This window comes from Aricia agestis, chromosome 22 (genome assembly GCF_905147365.1).
Source record: "Aricia agestis chromosome 22, ilAriAges1.1, whole genome shotgun sequence".
Classification (NCBI taxonomy): domain Eukaryota; kingdom Metazoa; phylum Arthropoda; class Insecta; order Lepidoptera; family Lycaenidae; genus Aricia; species Aricia agestis.
The window spans coordinates 5,039,569-5,056,016 of record NC_056427.1 but is presented as its reverse complement, the minus strand read 5'-3'; the positions used below and the strand labels follow the sequence as shown (position 1 = coordinate 5,056,016).

Sequence of the window (16,448 nt, the reverse complement as noted above, 5' to 3'; positions counted from 1 at the left end):
AAATCCTAGAGAGAGTCGTATGTGAGCAGGTTACTGGCTACCTGAAAAAAAATAACATGTTACCAGAGATGCAGTCAGGTTTTAGAAGGGGTCGCAGTACAGTAACAGCATTGCTTGATGTCACTGATAATATCCTTACTGCGCAAGACAATGGTTACTGCACCCTACTTGTCTTACTAGATTTCTCCCGGGCTTTCGAGACATTAAATATAAATATTTTACTTGCTAAACTAAGCTATTACTGGTTTGATATCGCTACTGTAAAATGGTTTAATAGTTACCTTCCTGGTCGTAGCCAATGTGTTAAACTCTCTGATAGCAGTGGCTCCTCTACATTTTCGGACTTTAAGTTGGTTATAGATGGTGTGCCTCAAGGTTCTATATTAGGCCCCATACTGTTCAGCTGATATTGGTAGGTATATTAGGTATTGCAAATTCCATTTTTATGCAGACGACACACAAATTTATTTGTTCTGCAAACCAAATGAAGTAGACATTGCAATTAAGCAACTTAATGAAGACCTCAATAGTATAGCCACATGGGCCCAGAAAAATAGTTTGTGTCTCAACCCAGCAAAATCGAAATATATCATCTGTGGCACTAACAGACAACTCAGTCTTATAAATCCTTCAACAGATGTTATGCTTATGCTGATGGGTGAGCCTATTGAGCGTACATATGTGGCACGTAATCTTGGTCTGCTTCTTGATTGTCAATTGCGTTTTCATGAGCATGTTACTAACCTAGTCAGTAGTTCATTCTATAAACTAAAAATACTATACAGAATAAGACCATATCTGTCAGAAGAGATGCGTATCAGTCTGGTTGAATCTCTAGTCCTCTCAAAGTTGAACTACACCGATATAGTTTATGGCCCTCGTCTAGTTTCGGGTACCAAAAGACTTATTCAAAGAGTCCAAAATGCTTGTGCTCGATTCTGCTTCAGTATACCCCCCAGAAGTCATGTAACCCCTTATCTTAATAAGCACTCAATATTAAAAATGAAACACCGACGCAGGCTCCACCTTGCATGTTTACTTTTCGGGGTGCTGAAGTATGAAGAACCCAAGTATCTTTTCAATAAATTATCAAGAACAGCTAGTCTTAGGTCTTGTGGGCCACGGATATGTTCAACACAGTTGGCAATTAAAAAACACCGAACAACCTCTTTTAGAGGCAGTTTTCGGTATTCAGCGTCTAAATGCTGGAATAACATCCCGCCTCCCATTAGAAACGCCAAAAGTCTTAAATCATTTAAGAACAATTTGCGGCGGTTTCTTTTGGAACAACAGCTGTTTCAAGAAAACCTTTCTCATGATATCTCCGTGATCTAGTCATTGTGTTGTTTAAGTTATTTGTTTTCATAACTGTTATTAAATCCGATAAAATATTAGTTTTATGAATTAAAATCCGGCTGGCATCCATAAAGTATACTTACGTTCGTTTTGAAGGAACTTATGTTTTGTTTTTTTTTGTTCTTGGTTATTAGTTAATATTAATTGGTTATAAGTTAATGTTAATGGTGTTGGGTACTTTCCGGTTTTCTCTAGTATATATCTTGTTTTATTTAGTTGATAATTAATTTAATTTTGTATACAACAAAAACATTATTTATTTATTTTTGTTTTCACTTAGTTTTTGACAAATGACAGATGAAAATCATAGACAATATTGTCTTATTGTGTGTTACTATAATCACTTGTGCCAATATAATCACTTGTGGCGGCGGCGTGCGACAGATGTTTGTTGCGTGTGAAATTTTATTTGTTTAAAGTTCATTATTATAAATTTTATTGTTATATATTATGTCGTTCGTTGCCTGTTTGTGATTAGTTTATAACGATGATATCCATGTCGTCACTTATGGCTCTCGCGGAAGACCGGCGCTGAATATGCCTTCGGGTGTACCAGCATATGCCGAGCGTGGGCCAATTTGCAACTCCTATTTTGAACTGCTTATATTATAATATTATAATAGGCAGTATCGTGCGATAGCTCACTGCGGACGCGCGTGTTGTTCTCCGCTCAACTTGTTTTCGTATCTCAGTGCCTACGGACGACGCGATATAAACAAAACTTCGGAAACGTAAGAAGGGTATCTCCTGGTAACAGGAGACCCTTTTATTCATTATGTCCTCAAACCCAACGTACTTAAGCAACTCAATGTCACAAACATCCACATCGTCAAACTTACCTACAATGTCCCAGAAAACATCAAGTTATGCAAATGTAACTTCTTCAATGTGCTATCCCAAAAAAGACCAAGCTGTAATATTAGATGCGATTGAGGGAATACCTCTAAGGGATTACATCATGAGCTTATCTTCCGTTACACCTGCTGCGTCTATTAGATTTGTGTCACGAATTTCCAACGCTCGAGTTTGTATTTATCTCGACACCAAGAAAACAGCCGATAACCTAATTGAAGATAAGAAAACAATTAGTGTAAAAAACCATATCTTAGCTATAAAACCCTTGGTGACCAAGAATAAAAGAATTGTTTTGTCAAACGTATGTCCCGTTATACCGAATTGTGTGTTACAAAACAAATTTGAAGAATTTGATATTAAATTAATGTCCGAAATATCTTTTATGAAAATTGGTGCCACTGAACCAGGTTTCTCACATATATTGAGCTTCCGAAGACAGCTGTTTATCAGCCCAGAAGACGAAGTTAAACTGCCCGAGTCCTTCCAAGTTACTTTTGAAGACACTAATTATTGGATATATGTGTCAACGGACGCTTTAAAGTGCTTCACCTGCAACAAGATGGGTCATTTAGCCAAAAATTGCACCAAAATTTCTTCCAATATGCAACCCCTAGATATGGAAACTGAAACTGAAAATTATGAAAGTAGAAATCCCGAGAATCTTCTTTCTAGTCCTCCTGTTGTCACATCTCCTATGCCAGAATTAACTCAACTCTCTTCAAATGCTCAACCACCTAACATAAGAAGTGCTAATCAAGAAAGTAGTATCCGTGGCGATCTTTCATTTAGTACTAAGTTTATTACACCACAAGTTCCTGAATCATTTCAGCTCCCGGAAGAAAACCTGAAAGGAATAAAACGAATCCATTCTCCATCAACAAGTGAAATATCTACATTACAAAATAAGAAAAAAGATAATAAAGACGAAGAGAGTGATTATATGGAAGGAGAAACTGATGAATCTAGTTGCAGTAATATTTCAACAGATAAAGAAAAAAAGAAAAGTAAGAAGAAGTTAAAAAGATCCGATTCTAAGAATGAAGAAGATGTTTGGAGAAGTATTGAAAACGATTTTGATGAAATAAAGAAAGACAGTGAGTTTCCTATTAACCTAGACCAATTCATTAGTTTGTTAGACAATTCAAGAGGTAAACAAAATGTTAAAGATCTAGTTCTTTCGTATACTGATAACATAAAAGATCTCATTTATATGTGCAACACATTACACTGTAAAATGAATAAAAGTTTAAAAAATAGATGCTCTAGACTTACAAAAAAACTACATCAAATGTTAGGTAATTCATAGATTATAAAAAAAAACAGTTGATACGCTTTTTATTCTTTCTATAAATTTAAAATGAATAATATGGACATTTTACAGTGGAATGTTAACGGCTACTATAGACGATTGGAAAATATACAATTACTTAAAAAAAGATTACTTCCAACTTGCATTTGCTTACAAGAGACGAATTTCACAGGAGATCATTGTTCTAATATCAAAGAATACGATTCATTTTACAAAAATAGGGTTACAGGTAACAGGGCTAGTGGTGGAGTCGCAATATTTGTTAAAACTTACACAATTCCAGAAAAAATTAATTTAGTTACAAACCTGGAAGCAGTAGCTATTAAAGTTAAATTGCCTTTCCCTATAACAATATGTAATATATACCTCCCAAATAGTAGAATTCTCAATTTACAAGAATTAAATGATTTACTTGAACAGCTTCCTATTCCTTACATTATAGTAGGCGATTTTAATAGCCACCATTTTTACTGGGGTTCTGAAAAATGTGACAATAGAGGTAAATTAATAGCTGATTGGATTGATGAACATACAGATATGTTAATTTTAAACAACGGCCAACCCACTCATTTTGATTGCAATACTGGTCGCACAAGTAATATAGACTTATCGCTGGCTTCACAAAATATAGTGCCATATTTTGAATGGAATGCTTTGGACGATTTATATGACAGCGACCATTTCCCAATAAGTATTAAAAGTCAAACGACAGTTGATGAATTATCATCTCAAAATATAAAATTTCCATTAAAGTGGAAATTTGATAAAGGTGACTGGGATATGTTTCGTAATGAAATTGATCAAAAGATTAACAATTTAGTATCTCCAAATGGGTTAAGTGATTTTTCGATTAATGAAATTGTTGACAAATTTAACAAATTAGTATACGAAGCAGCAATAAAGGCCATTCCCACAACATCTGGAATATTTAATAAAAAATACTTACCTTGGTGGACAGAAGACTGTAAAATAGCCGTGAAAGAAGCTAAGAAAGCATTTAGACTTTACAAAAAACATTCCAATAACGATCAAATTTCAGTTAAATACCAAATAGATTATAAGAAAAAGAGAGCAAAAAGCAGAAGAATTCTTAAGGAACACAGAAAAAAGTATTGGGAAGATTGGGTGTCATCTATTAACTACAGTGCGCCTCTAGCAGATATGTGGAAAAAGATAAACTGTCTTAATAATAGAACCAGAAGAAATAATGGCATATCTTTAGAGAAAGATGATGAATCTTATACATGTAATCCTATCGAAGTCTCTAATATTTTAGCTCGTACTTTTGCCAATAATTCTAACTCGAATAATTATTGCGATGAATTTAGAAATTTAATAAATAATAATCAATTACAAAATTACAGTTTTGATACATTAGATAATTCTAATTCGATTAATAGTGAAATTTACATGCATGAACTTTTGCTAGTTCTATCAGAAGTAGGAAATTCTAGTCCAGGGCCCGATAATTTACCGAATATTATAATTAAAAACCTACCAAATAGTGGTCTTAATTACTTGCTTTGCATATATAACTTTATATGGAAACAACAAGTATTCCCGGATATTTGGAAGGAGGCCATAGTTATTCCAATATTAAAACCAGGAAAAATACAATCTTTACCTTCAAGTTATAGACCAATATCGTTAACATGTAATTTATGCAAAATATTAGAAAAAATTATAAGCAAAAGACTTAAGTGGTATCTAGAAGGCATTAATTACCTCTCTCCTAATCAATTTGGTTTTCGGCAGCATCGATCAACCATGGATCATTTAATAAATATAGAAACAGAGGTGCTCGACAATTTTGCAAATGAAAATTATGTAATTATTGTAGCTTTAGATATTGAAAAAGCATATGAAATGGTTTGGAAACCCAGAGTGCTAAAAATACTTCAGGACATAGGTATTAAGGGAAACGTTTTAGGCTTTATTAAAAATTTTCTTTCAAACCGATTTATTAGAGTGCGAATTAATGATATCCTTTCTGACAAAATGTTTATAGAAAATGGCGTTCCTCAAGGCTCCGTGCTTAGTGTAATTTTGTTTTTGTTAACAATAAATGATGTTCTTTCACATATTATTAAACCTGTAAAAGGGTTACTATTTGCTGATGATTTAACTTTAACTTGCAGTGGTAGAACTTTAAAACCAACTTTAAAATTGTTACAAAATACATTAGACAATCTTTACGAGTGGTCAAATAAGTCAGGATTTAAATTTTCAAAAACCAAAACTGAATTTATGATACTTACCAGAAAAAGAGCTAAAATTAAGAATGCACAGTTAAATTTAAACGGACATAATATAAACGAAGCTAAAAACTTAAAGATATTGGGGCTCATTTTTGATAAAAAGATGTCGTGGATAGATCATATCAATAAACTAAAATCTGAGTGCTATAAGAGGTTAAATATATTAAAAGTATTATCTTCTACTAAATGGGGTGCTGACAGTAGGTGCTTATTAAATTCTTATCGTGCTTTAATTAGACAGAAACTTGATTATGGATCGATTTTATATGATTCTGCAAAAAAACGCACACTTAATTCTCTGGACCCAATACAAAATCAAGCACTTAGACTTTGTATAGGTGCTTTTAGGACTAGCCCAATAATGAGCATCTTGGCAGAAGCTAATGAAGCACCATTAGAGTACAGAAGGAGGGAGTTAGTTTTATCGTATGGCTTTAAATTTACATCTCGGACTGATAGCCCTTTTAAAATTTACACCCAGTCACTAGCTGTTGATTCCGAATATTTACAACAACCTAAATTATCCCAACCAATACGTATTCGAGCCGCTAAATATTTAAAAGATTTAAATATTATTTCACCTCCAATTTTTACTGAACGTTTATCACCTTTTTGCCCGTGGCATAATTATGAGATTCCAGTAAGTTTTGAATTAGTAAACAATGAAGAAATAGCATCTAAAGATTTATTTCATGAATTTATGAATACCTTTTCTGATTACGAAAAGATATATACTTATGGCTTCGCCACAAATAGTCAACCAAGCTGTTCTGTTTTAATAAAAAACAAAAAATATATATACAAACTTTTGGACATTTTTTCAGTTTTTAGTTCGGATGCAATGGGTTTGATTAAAACTTTTCAAATCATTTCTGAAAGTTCCTCTCAACAAAAATATATTATTTTTACTACATCAAAATCATGTTTAACTGCTATTTTAAACCTTAAAAACAAGGATCCTATCATCATGGATTTAAAATTTAGGATTATAAGCCTTTTGCAAAATAATTACAATTTTAAAATTATATGGATTCCAAAGTATCTAAAAGTAGAATTAAATTTATATTATAACACAACTAATGAAATAAATATTGAATGTACAAATAAAGTTACATATTCAGACATAAAGAAATATATAAAGTACAAAATTAAAAGCAATTGGGACATTAATTGGAAATCAGGCAATGTCTCTAAATTATTTTCTATTAGAAATTCTATATTTGATAAAGTTCCTGCCCACTTTTCGTGTAGAAATGATCAAGTAGTTATAACCAGATTGCGAATTGGACATACAAACATCACCCATATTCACAATATTACTAAGACTGAAAAAAGCAAATGCAAATGTGGATGTTTTCTTTCTGTTTTTCACCTCCTTGTTGAATGTTTATCCTATAATGTTGAAAGAAGCTATTGTAAATTACCTACCGATCTAAAAGAATGTTTAAATGATGAAAATGGATGTATTAAAACTCTACAATTTTTGAAAATGATAAATTTATACAAATGTATTTAAGTCTTCTGTAATGTATTCTTTGTTGTGGTCGCTAATGACCCTGATGTTAAAGCGACCTTAAATAAATAAATAAAAAAAAAAAAAAATATTATAATAGTAAATATGTACCGTGTTTTTTAGTGGCAAATAAAGCTTATTATTATTATTATTATTATTAAATAGCTAGTCTTATTAAAATTACCACTTACCAGTTTATTATGCCCTTTATAGCCTGTTTCATCACTTCCTGATAAGTGCCGAATTGGCTATCTACCACTTAGCTTGACAGATGAAGTATGGAGAATCGGTCAAAAAAGTTGTGAATAGCCTGTTCGGCACTTTATCAGGAAGTGGTGAAACAGGCCCTTATTTACTAAATACATTTAACAGATACTCTCTAAATAAAAAACTTTTAATACTTACCACCTTCGGTGACAATGTGTCTTCAATTCTTGGTTTTGGAGTCTGCCAAAAATATAATATTATACTTAGCTGAAACCCGCAACTCTGTCGCGCTACGTTCAGCGGTTTTAGCGTAGAGGTAACAGTCAGAAAGACACACATTTTCGCATTTACGGCCAAATATAAGGCTGCGTTTCCACTGAAGCGGAGCGGAGCTTAGCGGTGCCCGAATTGACCAATCGTGCTATTCCAGCGGAATGACAGTGAAGATTTCGAGCATGGTGATTGGTCAATTCGGCACCGCTAAGCTCCGCTCCGCTCCACTCCGCTTCAGTGGAAACGCAGCCTTAACCTTTTTTAGGGTTCCGTAGACAAATGGCAAAAACGGAACCCTTATAGATTCGTCATGTCTGTCCGTCCGTCTGTCTGTCTCCAGGCTGTATCTCAAGAGCCACTGTAGCTAGACTTCTGAAATTACGGATTGTGTATTTCTGTTGCCGCTACAACAACAAATACTAAAAACAAAATAAAATTAATATTTAAGAGGTGTTCTTATACAACAAACGTGTTTTTTTTTTTGCCTTTTTTGTTCGATATCAATAATGACAACAGGTAGGCACTTGATATTTTCACAAGGGCCTTAATTATATGTCAACATCAATAATTAATGTAAGGTGAACTCCCATACAAAAAACACAATGTTTGCTCTATATCTCTCTATAACGGTACGGAACCCTTCGCGCGCGATTCCGACTCGCACTTGGCTGATTTTTATTTCAAAATTAAGCAGTTCAAATTGCTATGTTACCTACCGTCTTCATTCTGAGAACGTTTCTAGACATTTCAGCGTTTGTCTTCAGCTTTTCCACGTAGTTTTTCATCTGTAAGAAAATAGCCGATAGTAGAATAGTAGGCTACTATTAACTGGACTTTACTATTACTTAGGCGTGGGAGAGCCATGCTTCGGCACGAATGGGCCGGCTCGAATGGAGAAATACCGCGTTCTCACAAAAAACCGGCGTGAAACAGCGCTTGCGCTGTGTTTCGCCGAGTGAGTGAGTTTACCGGAGGCCCAATCCCCTACCCTATTCCCTTCCCTACCCTCCCCTATTCCCTTCCCTACCCTCCCCTATTACCCTATTCCCTCTTATAAGGCCGGCAACGCACCTGCAGCTCTTCTGATGCTGCGAGTGTCCATGGGCGACGGAAGTTGCTTTCCATAAGGAGATCCGTTTGCTCGTTTGCTCCCTTATTTTATAAAAAAAAACTTCTTATTCGAATACTTCGGCAAAGTATAATATTTAATAATATAGCAAGTATTTTGCCAAAAAAAAACTAGGCCTTTACATCCGTTGTGGATGATTTATACAGTATTTTTCATAGCGAAGTAACCACTCCTCAAATACTGTAGTGCCTGGGACAAGATTTTTAAATGTCCGTATGGTTGCCCAAGCGCATACGGCATTCTCGCATCATAGTCGGCCTAGTCCAGAGGAAAGAACTAGTCAATACGTCTGGGACCAACTATGTGCGGGTTTCCTCACGATGTTTTCCTTCACCGTACGAGCGTCCGTATTATGTACTTGAGATCAGAAAATGTTCCCCTATTTTGGTGGAAGTCCGGTCCCCTTTGAGGTGGTGACTGGTGACTGGTGGTGGTGGTGGTGGTGACTATCACCAGTAGGTGATAGCCCTGTGTTTGACAGATCCACGACATCCCTCTCTGCAGAGTGTAACAAAACTAAGTGATAATACTTTAGGGTGTGTATCTGACTCTAGTATAGAGTTCACTGTGAAAGTGACAGCGCAGAAAAAGCAATTTTTGTGATTTGTAGGGACAAGTAAGCATCATGAATTTTTCCGTACAAAGGTGAAAAAATTTAATCTTTCATGTCTGCTGCTTTCACAGCAAACTCTATAATTATACACCCTTAATATCATATTATCCAACGTGATGCTGCACTGTTTTGCCCTCTCAAATCACCTAAAATCTTTAATGTGCATGCTTTGAAACTGCAAGGCTATTACGAATTGAATAAAACGTTAATTTCCACCATTTAGGCAAAAGTTTGTGAATAAATCTTGAGATATCAGAACTTCTAGATCATTAGTGAAAATGAACAGGCACATTATAGACATCTATTTAATAGGGATGACGACAAGGTCAAAGATTAGCTGATTTTTTAAATAAAATAAAGACAGTGATAAAATATAAGTATTTCCAAAATTTCAGCTTCATAACAGTCAAGTCGATAAACATTTTCTTATCAAACTACTTTCATAAACGCAATATTTAACATAGCTATCGAACAAACTACCTAAGCGTGACGTCACAGTTGGGTAACATTTTGTATGGATATCTTGGAGAGTTTTTAAGGTATCAAAGTTATTTTTTCACCGATATTCCTATTTTTGAATGGTCCTTACAAACAAGAAAAAAATTTCGTCGTCCTATTGTGTGTGTTTAAATGTTTATTAAATAACTAGACGTTCAGCGCGGCTTCAACCGTGTATATTAGGAATTTAACGGAAACCGTACATTTTCCCGCAAAAAGTAGCCTATGTCTCTTCACGTGATTCTCTCTATATCTGTGCCAAATAACAAACATTGCTCTAGAGTCTAGTAGTTTGGTAGATAAGTCCTTTCAAATATTTTTCCCGTTTTTTCCACATTTTCCTCTGTTTCTTCGCTCCTATTAGTCTTAACATGATAATATATTATAGCCTTCCTCGATAAATGAGCTATCTAATACTGAAAGAATTTTTTAAATCTGACCAGTAGTTCCTGAGATCAGCGCGTTCAATCAAACAAACTCTTCCGCTTTATAATATTAGTATAGACTAGATGACAACTCCGTTGACAGAGACGGCGAGAGAGAAAGACGTTCATCGTACGGAAACCGTACATTTTCCCGGGATAAAATGTATTGGATGTCCTTTCCTGGGACACAAAATATTTTCTCCATATCAAATTTCAGCAAAATCAGACAGATAGACACAATTAATATGATATTAGGGATATTTGTTTTACGAAATTCTGATTATACCTTAAATAGGGTAAAGCCAAACGAGCGTAATTTCTGAGTTGTGAGTCGCAGAATTTCGGCTGGCAGAAATTCTGCTGCATTCAGTTTCATACAAAAGTCCTGTTTGATTCACACGAGCGTAATTTTGTGAGTCATGATTTGTATGAAAAGATATTTACGCGACCGAAATTCTGCGACTCACTACTCACAAAATTACGCTCGTTTGGCTTCACCCTTAGTAAGTTAGTAACAAGATTTTTGAAATGAAAACTACTTTAGCGGCATTGTGCACTGGGAACAAAATGCTAAGCTCGCCAACACGTGGCCTGATTGAAAATACGTAAGACAACAGCAGCTAGGTACTTCTGCTGATTCGTTTTTTTATTCCAGCCGGGTATATAGAATAAAAGTTTTATGAATATAGTGTGCGTGAACGTTAAAGTTTCTTATAAGAAACCGCTGCTTGTGAACTAAATAGGTTTGATTTATAAAGGAGGAATAGGGATGATGACAAGGTCAAAGATTAGCGAATTTTGTTAATAAAATAAAGAAATCACGGTATAAAATAAGTGTTCCCAAAGTTTCAGCTTGATAGCATTTGCATTTTTTTGTTATGCGCCTTCAAAGTTGGATATTCAAGCCGATTTTTTTTCAATTAAATTTCTTAATATTTGTATATGTCGTAGGATGATTTGATAAATCCGTGTTTTCGCGAAAACACGGATTTATCAAATCATCCTACGACATATACAATTCAATAACTTATGCAATTAAAAGCAACTTTTGTTATGAAACCACTTTCATAAACGCTATAATTAATATACCTGTCGAACAAAGTTGTCTCCCGATGCGTACAAACTACGAAAGACTGACGTCATACTTTCGTAGCACTTTGTATGGAGCGTTCCGGGCAGATCTTTTTTATGAGATATTTGAATTATCATATCTTGGTGAATTTTTAAGCTATCAGAGTCATTCTTTCAACGATGTTTCTATTTTTAAGTGTCTTTCAATTACCGATAAGAAAAAAAAATAGTCATCATGCCTATTACTTCTACTAGAGATCGCCCAATGGTCGAAATTCGACCTTAAACTTAATTATCTTCTTCTTTTCGCTCCCCGTTTAAAGTATTGACTTTTTCAGATTTTATGAAAAAAACAACAATCCATTTTTAATTTCACAACAGACTTCAACCATAAACAAAAGAGTATAATTATAAAAATGTTTGCTCTTTCAGCGCAGCTGCTTTCACAGTGAACTCTATACAGGGATTCATACACCCCCTAAACTGTTATCACTTGTGTAATATATTACCTTACCTTTATCTTCGGATCATCTTCTTCGCCCCAATACGCGAGCATCTAAGTTTTAAAATAAAAGTTTAGATTAAAAGTGTTTTTATAAAAAAATCTGTACGAGTTAAAAACCTTGGGGACCTTTGCTTTAATTAACTGTAGAATAAGAATTTAAAAGAAAGGATTTTTTGTAATCAACTGTAGAATAGTAATATAAAAGACTAAAGAGAGTATTTGTTGTTGTTTTGACGAACATTAATGGGCATTGTCCAAAAAAAATCACATGTACTTTTTATATTTTTTTTTTCATTAAAATAGGCTATTTTAAGAATATAAATTAATTAATTTTGAAATTCATTGGCTAGTTTTTTTCTCAATAAATTTTTAAAGTTTCTGTTAAGTTTATTGTTACGAGTATATTATCTTTAGTTGCTATTTGCACTCTAAAGGGTCCCACACATTAACAGTCCGCCTGCAGGCTCTGGTCGGCAGGCTTCCTGACAGTCATTGACCGTCTATACGAAATCTACAAAATCGTCAGAGGAACTGTGAGTCTGTGGTCTTTTCCGATTAACTGTCAGGCGACGGCTTGCCGGCGACCTGTTAATGTGTGGGGCCTCTAAGGTGCTATCCTTTTCTTATATTATAGTTAAAGACTGTCGTCTTTGGGGGGGGCTATGTATAACTCTGGCTATATATATTCTGTAGATATTTTGATGTTGTCAGAAAAATTGTGAATTATTACGAGAATAAATTGGTTTGCATCAAGACGTGGTTTTTATCTTTAGTTTTTTATACATTTAGTTTACAGTTAAACAGTTTCACTCTGACGTCATCATAGGCGGCCAATTGACCTCTGCAGTATGTTTTAAATTTCCTTTCAATCTTATTTATAATGGCTGGTTCGTCAAATGCAAGTTCTCATTATGTGAAAGCTGATACGAGAAGCTTACCAAAAGTTCGAAACGTAATGTTGGTCGAATTTATTGATAATTTAATGCCATTGAAGGTTAAACATATTTGTTCAAAAATATAAGTAACTAATGGGTATTTTTTTCGTTTATATACAGAAAAACGATCACTGACTTTATTCCTCGAAATACTTATGTAATGAGCAAAATTAAAAAAAAAATTGACAATCCCCATTACTTAATTGTAATAAGTGAACTATGAAGCTTTTGACATAAGCTCCATAGTCCATATACAGTGTGTAACAAAAATAAGTGATAATACTTTAGGGTGTGTACGTGTTCCTTGTAGAGAGTTCACTGTGAAAGTAGTAGCTCTGAAAGACGAAAAAATTTTTTCACTTTTGTATGGGCAAGGGTCCGAGCGTCACGAGTTTCCCCTCAAATACCCTAAAGTATTATCACTTATTTTTGTTACACCCTGTATAATCTGTCAAACTTATCATTACATCCAAGTTTAATCATCATTAAAATATATATCTGAGTGCAGCCGTCAGAGTTGTGTCTAAACACACTAGGCCGAAAAAACGCGGCCGAAGTTCGACATGATTACGCCTGCAATGTTATTTACCGATGACACACCATGCCGAAATTACGTCGCGTTATATAGAGGCATGGGCGCCGGCAAAAATAATTTCCAAGGTGCACCCCTTTCTTTTCTTTTAACTTTTTACGAACAACAATGACTGTCTATTTTCGCCAACAGAATACATTTAAGTGCCTGTACGTGGGAGAGCCATGCTTCGGCACGAATGGGCCGGCTCGACCGGATAAATACCACGTTCTCACAGAAAACCGGCGTGAAACAGCGCTTGCGCTGTGTTTCGCCGAGTGAGTGAGTTTACCGGAGGCCCAATCCCCTAACCCCTACCCTATTCCCTTCCCTACCCTCAACTATTCCCTTCCCTTCCCTTCCCTACCCTCCTCTATTAACCTATTCCCTCTTAAAAGGCCGGCAACGCACTTGCAGCTCTTCTGATGCTGCGAGTGTCCATGGGCGACGGAAGTTGCTTTCCATCAGGTGACCCGTTTGCTCGTTTGCCCCCTTATTTCATTAAAAAAAAAAAGTGCCGAAACATTACGAACTATCTTTGTACGACAATCGGCATGGTAATAGGGTTACAAAATATTCCATGTTCCTGTTGATCCCGAGATTCCCAAGGGGTGCAAGTGCACCACCTGGCACCCCCCTGCCGACGCCCATGTATAGAGGTAGTAGGTAGTAGGTAAAAATATAAATTCGGCACTGTCATAGGCATGTCACCAAAAACCTCCGTTTCAATTTTGGGGCCATGTCGACATCTTTTATAGTGGGCGTAAATAACGTTACTTTTTGTACGAAGAGTTTTCTGTTCTGTCTTCAGTTCTTTTTAATAAAAATGAATTTTAAATTTTGTAATTCTCGCTAAGACTCGAGAACGGCTGAACAAATTTGGCTAATTTTAGTCTTGAAATCTTGGAAGTCCAGGGAAGTTATATTAGAAGGGAAGTGATACGAAGTTCAACGGGTCATCTAGTTGTAATATATTTAATACTTACCCCAGCACTGGGATTGAAATTCTCTCTCAGATGTTGGAACTATAAAATACAAAGAATCTATTGTATTAAGGTCAATTCAGACCGCAACACCATGCATAGATAATATGCATTTCTAAGTTTGTACTGAATTTACATCAATTGCGTGAACACATTTAGTCACAAAGCCCAGAAGCATATCTCGGTATAATATTATAGACAGTATCTTAGATTATAAGGACATCTTGTTGCTTATTAACGATATAAGCTTTGGTTAAAAAGTTATGTTTTGCAGTTTGTTAGGATAATGCAGGCTGAGCACTTTGTTTACAATCCAGTAATACATATCTACGCGTCGTGTTGCGGTCTGAATGGACCCTTAGGCGCTATTTTTAAGCAAAGTTTATCATCATTAGCCTGCTTATTGCTGGAAAATGGCGTTAATCTAGTAACTTTTTGGATGTTATTAATTATATTTCTTAATTCATCTTTATGAATAGTGAGGTAATTAGTCAATACTTACTTCCTGGTTTGGTGGTGGTACCTAGACAAATAAAAAATCTAGTTACTTTCGTCATTTTTTTTATGAAATAAAGGGGGCAAACGAGATAACGGGTCACCTGATGGAAAGCAACTTCCGTCGCCCATGGACACTCGCAGCATCAGAAGAGCTGCAGGTGCGTTGCCGGCCTTTTAAGAGGGAATAGGGTAATAGGGGAGGGTAGGGAATGGAATAGGGGAGGGTAGGGAAGGAAATCTGGGAGTTTAGGGAAGGGAAAAGGGCAGGGGTTTGAGTCTCCGGTAAACTCACTCACTCGGCAAAACTTATTTTAAACTAGATTTACTACAATGATTTAGAAGAATTTAGACTTATTACAAAATAGATTTTAAAAAATGAAGCAAGAGCACGCTTAAAAGTCTAAACCAGCAGTTCTCAAACTTTGTCTGTAGCGGAACCCTTTTAAGAAGTGACTCTTCGATCTTTAACGAGCACCAAAAAAAGAATGTCTTGTCTTTGAATGAATTGTCTCCATGCTGTCTGATGACACTTCTAAAGACATTGTAATGTATCGCTAGCGGAGCCCTACAAGGCCTTTGAAAAGTCCACTATAGAGTTTGAGAACCAACGAGCACACTTTGAGAATGTCTACTTTAGACCCTTACAAACTGGGCTCACGTCCGCGCTTTAAGTATTTTAAATAAATTATTATTAAGTGCTATGAGCATTAATTATTGTACTTACCATTCCCATATTTGATACTTTCGGTTGTTTTCTTGCCTGCACCTGTTGCAAAGTAGAAATTGAGGAAAAAAACAAAAAAAAACTGTGCAGTTTGTTCGTTTTTAGGGTTCCTCAGTCAACTATATACCCTTATAGTTTCGGTCAGTTCGTCTGTCTGTCCGCGGTTTTGCACAGAGACTATAAAACCTAAAAAGCTGAAATTCGGCATGAATGCAGATATTAATGATGCCGACAAAATGGCATATAAATTCTTAAAAACAAAAAATTTTCTAGTCTCTACACATCCAGCGGGGATGATATTTTTTTTTCGCGTCCTTCCCATCGTGTGGGGTGTCGTTGGATAGGTTTTTTTTTTAATATTATGAGTCTTCTAAGATCATTTTCCGATTTAGGGATCCATTTGTGAAATATGAACTTTTAAAGTGGAAAAAATCGTTAGAGTCCAGTGTCCCCCACTTCTACCAGCTAAACGGTTGCTTCTGGAAATGTGAAAAAAACACGGGAATAGTAAATATGCTGGATTTAAAAGGAAAGCTAGCACGGCTAAGAATTTCATTCTTCGTTTTTGAGTAATAGTCGATCAAGTAAATAAAATGTATTTGGCGAAATATAAAGGAACTTTTCGTTCAAAATGTACATTCATTGTCCATACAAAAATTATCGAAAACTAGCGGTACTACGGAACCCTATGGTCTGTATGATTTCTCAAAAGTCACATTTCGAAC

General features: G+C 35.2%; 1 protein-coding gene and 1 long non-coding RNA gene across 5 annotated transcripts in view; one reads left to right on the top strand and one right to left on the bottom strand.

Moving 5' to 3' along the window:
• LOC121737965 overlaps positions 1–16,448 on the top strand; it is a 380,295-nt gene that overhangs the window by 104,886 nt on the left and 258,961 nt on the right. The gene's annotated exons all lie outside the window — the stretch shown is intronic.
• LOC121737958 overlaps positions 1–16,448 on the bottom strand; it is an 88,212-nt gene that overhangs the window by 60,004 nt on the left and 11,760 nt on the right. For all 4 annotated transcript variants that reach the window (XM_042129701.1, XM_042129703.1, XM_042129705.1 and 1 more), the window contains 6 exons: positions 15,724–15,765; positions 15,004–15,024; positions 14,505–14,543; positions 12,022–12,063; positions 8,488–8,556; positions 7,697–7,738 (listed from right to left, as the gene is read on the bottom strand). In XM_042129701.1, coding sequence (XP_041985635.1) covers positions 7,697–7,738; positions 8,488–8,556; positions 12,022–12,063; positions 14,505–14,543; positions 15,004–15,024; positions 15,724–15,765 — 255 coding nt within the window. The remainder of the gene's footprint in view (positions 1–7,696; positions 7,739–8,487; positions 8,557–12,021; positions 12,064–14,504; positions 14,544–15,003; positions 15,025–15,723; positions 15,766–16,448) is intronic.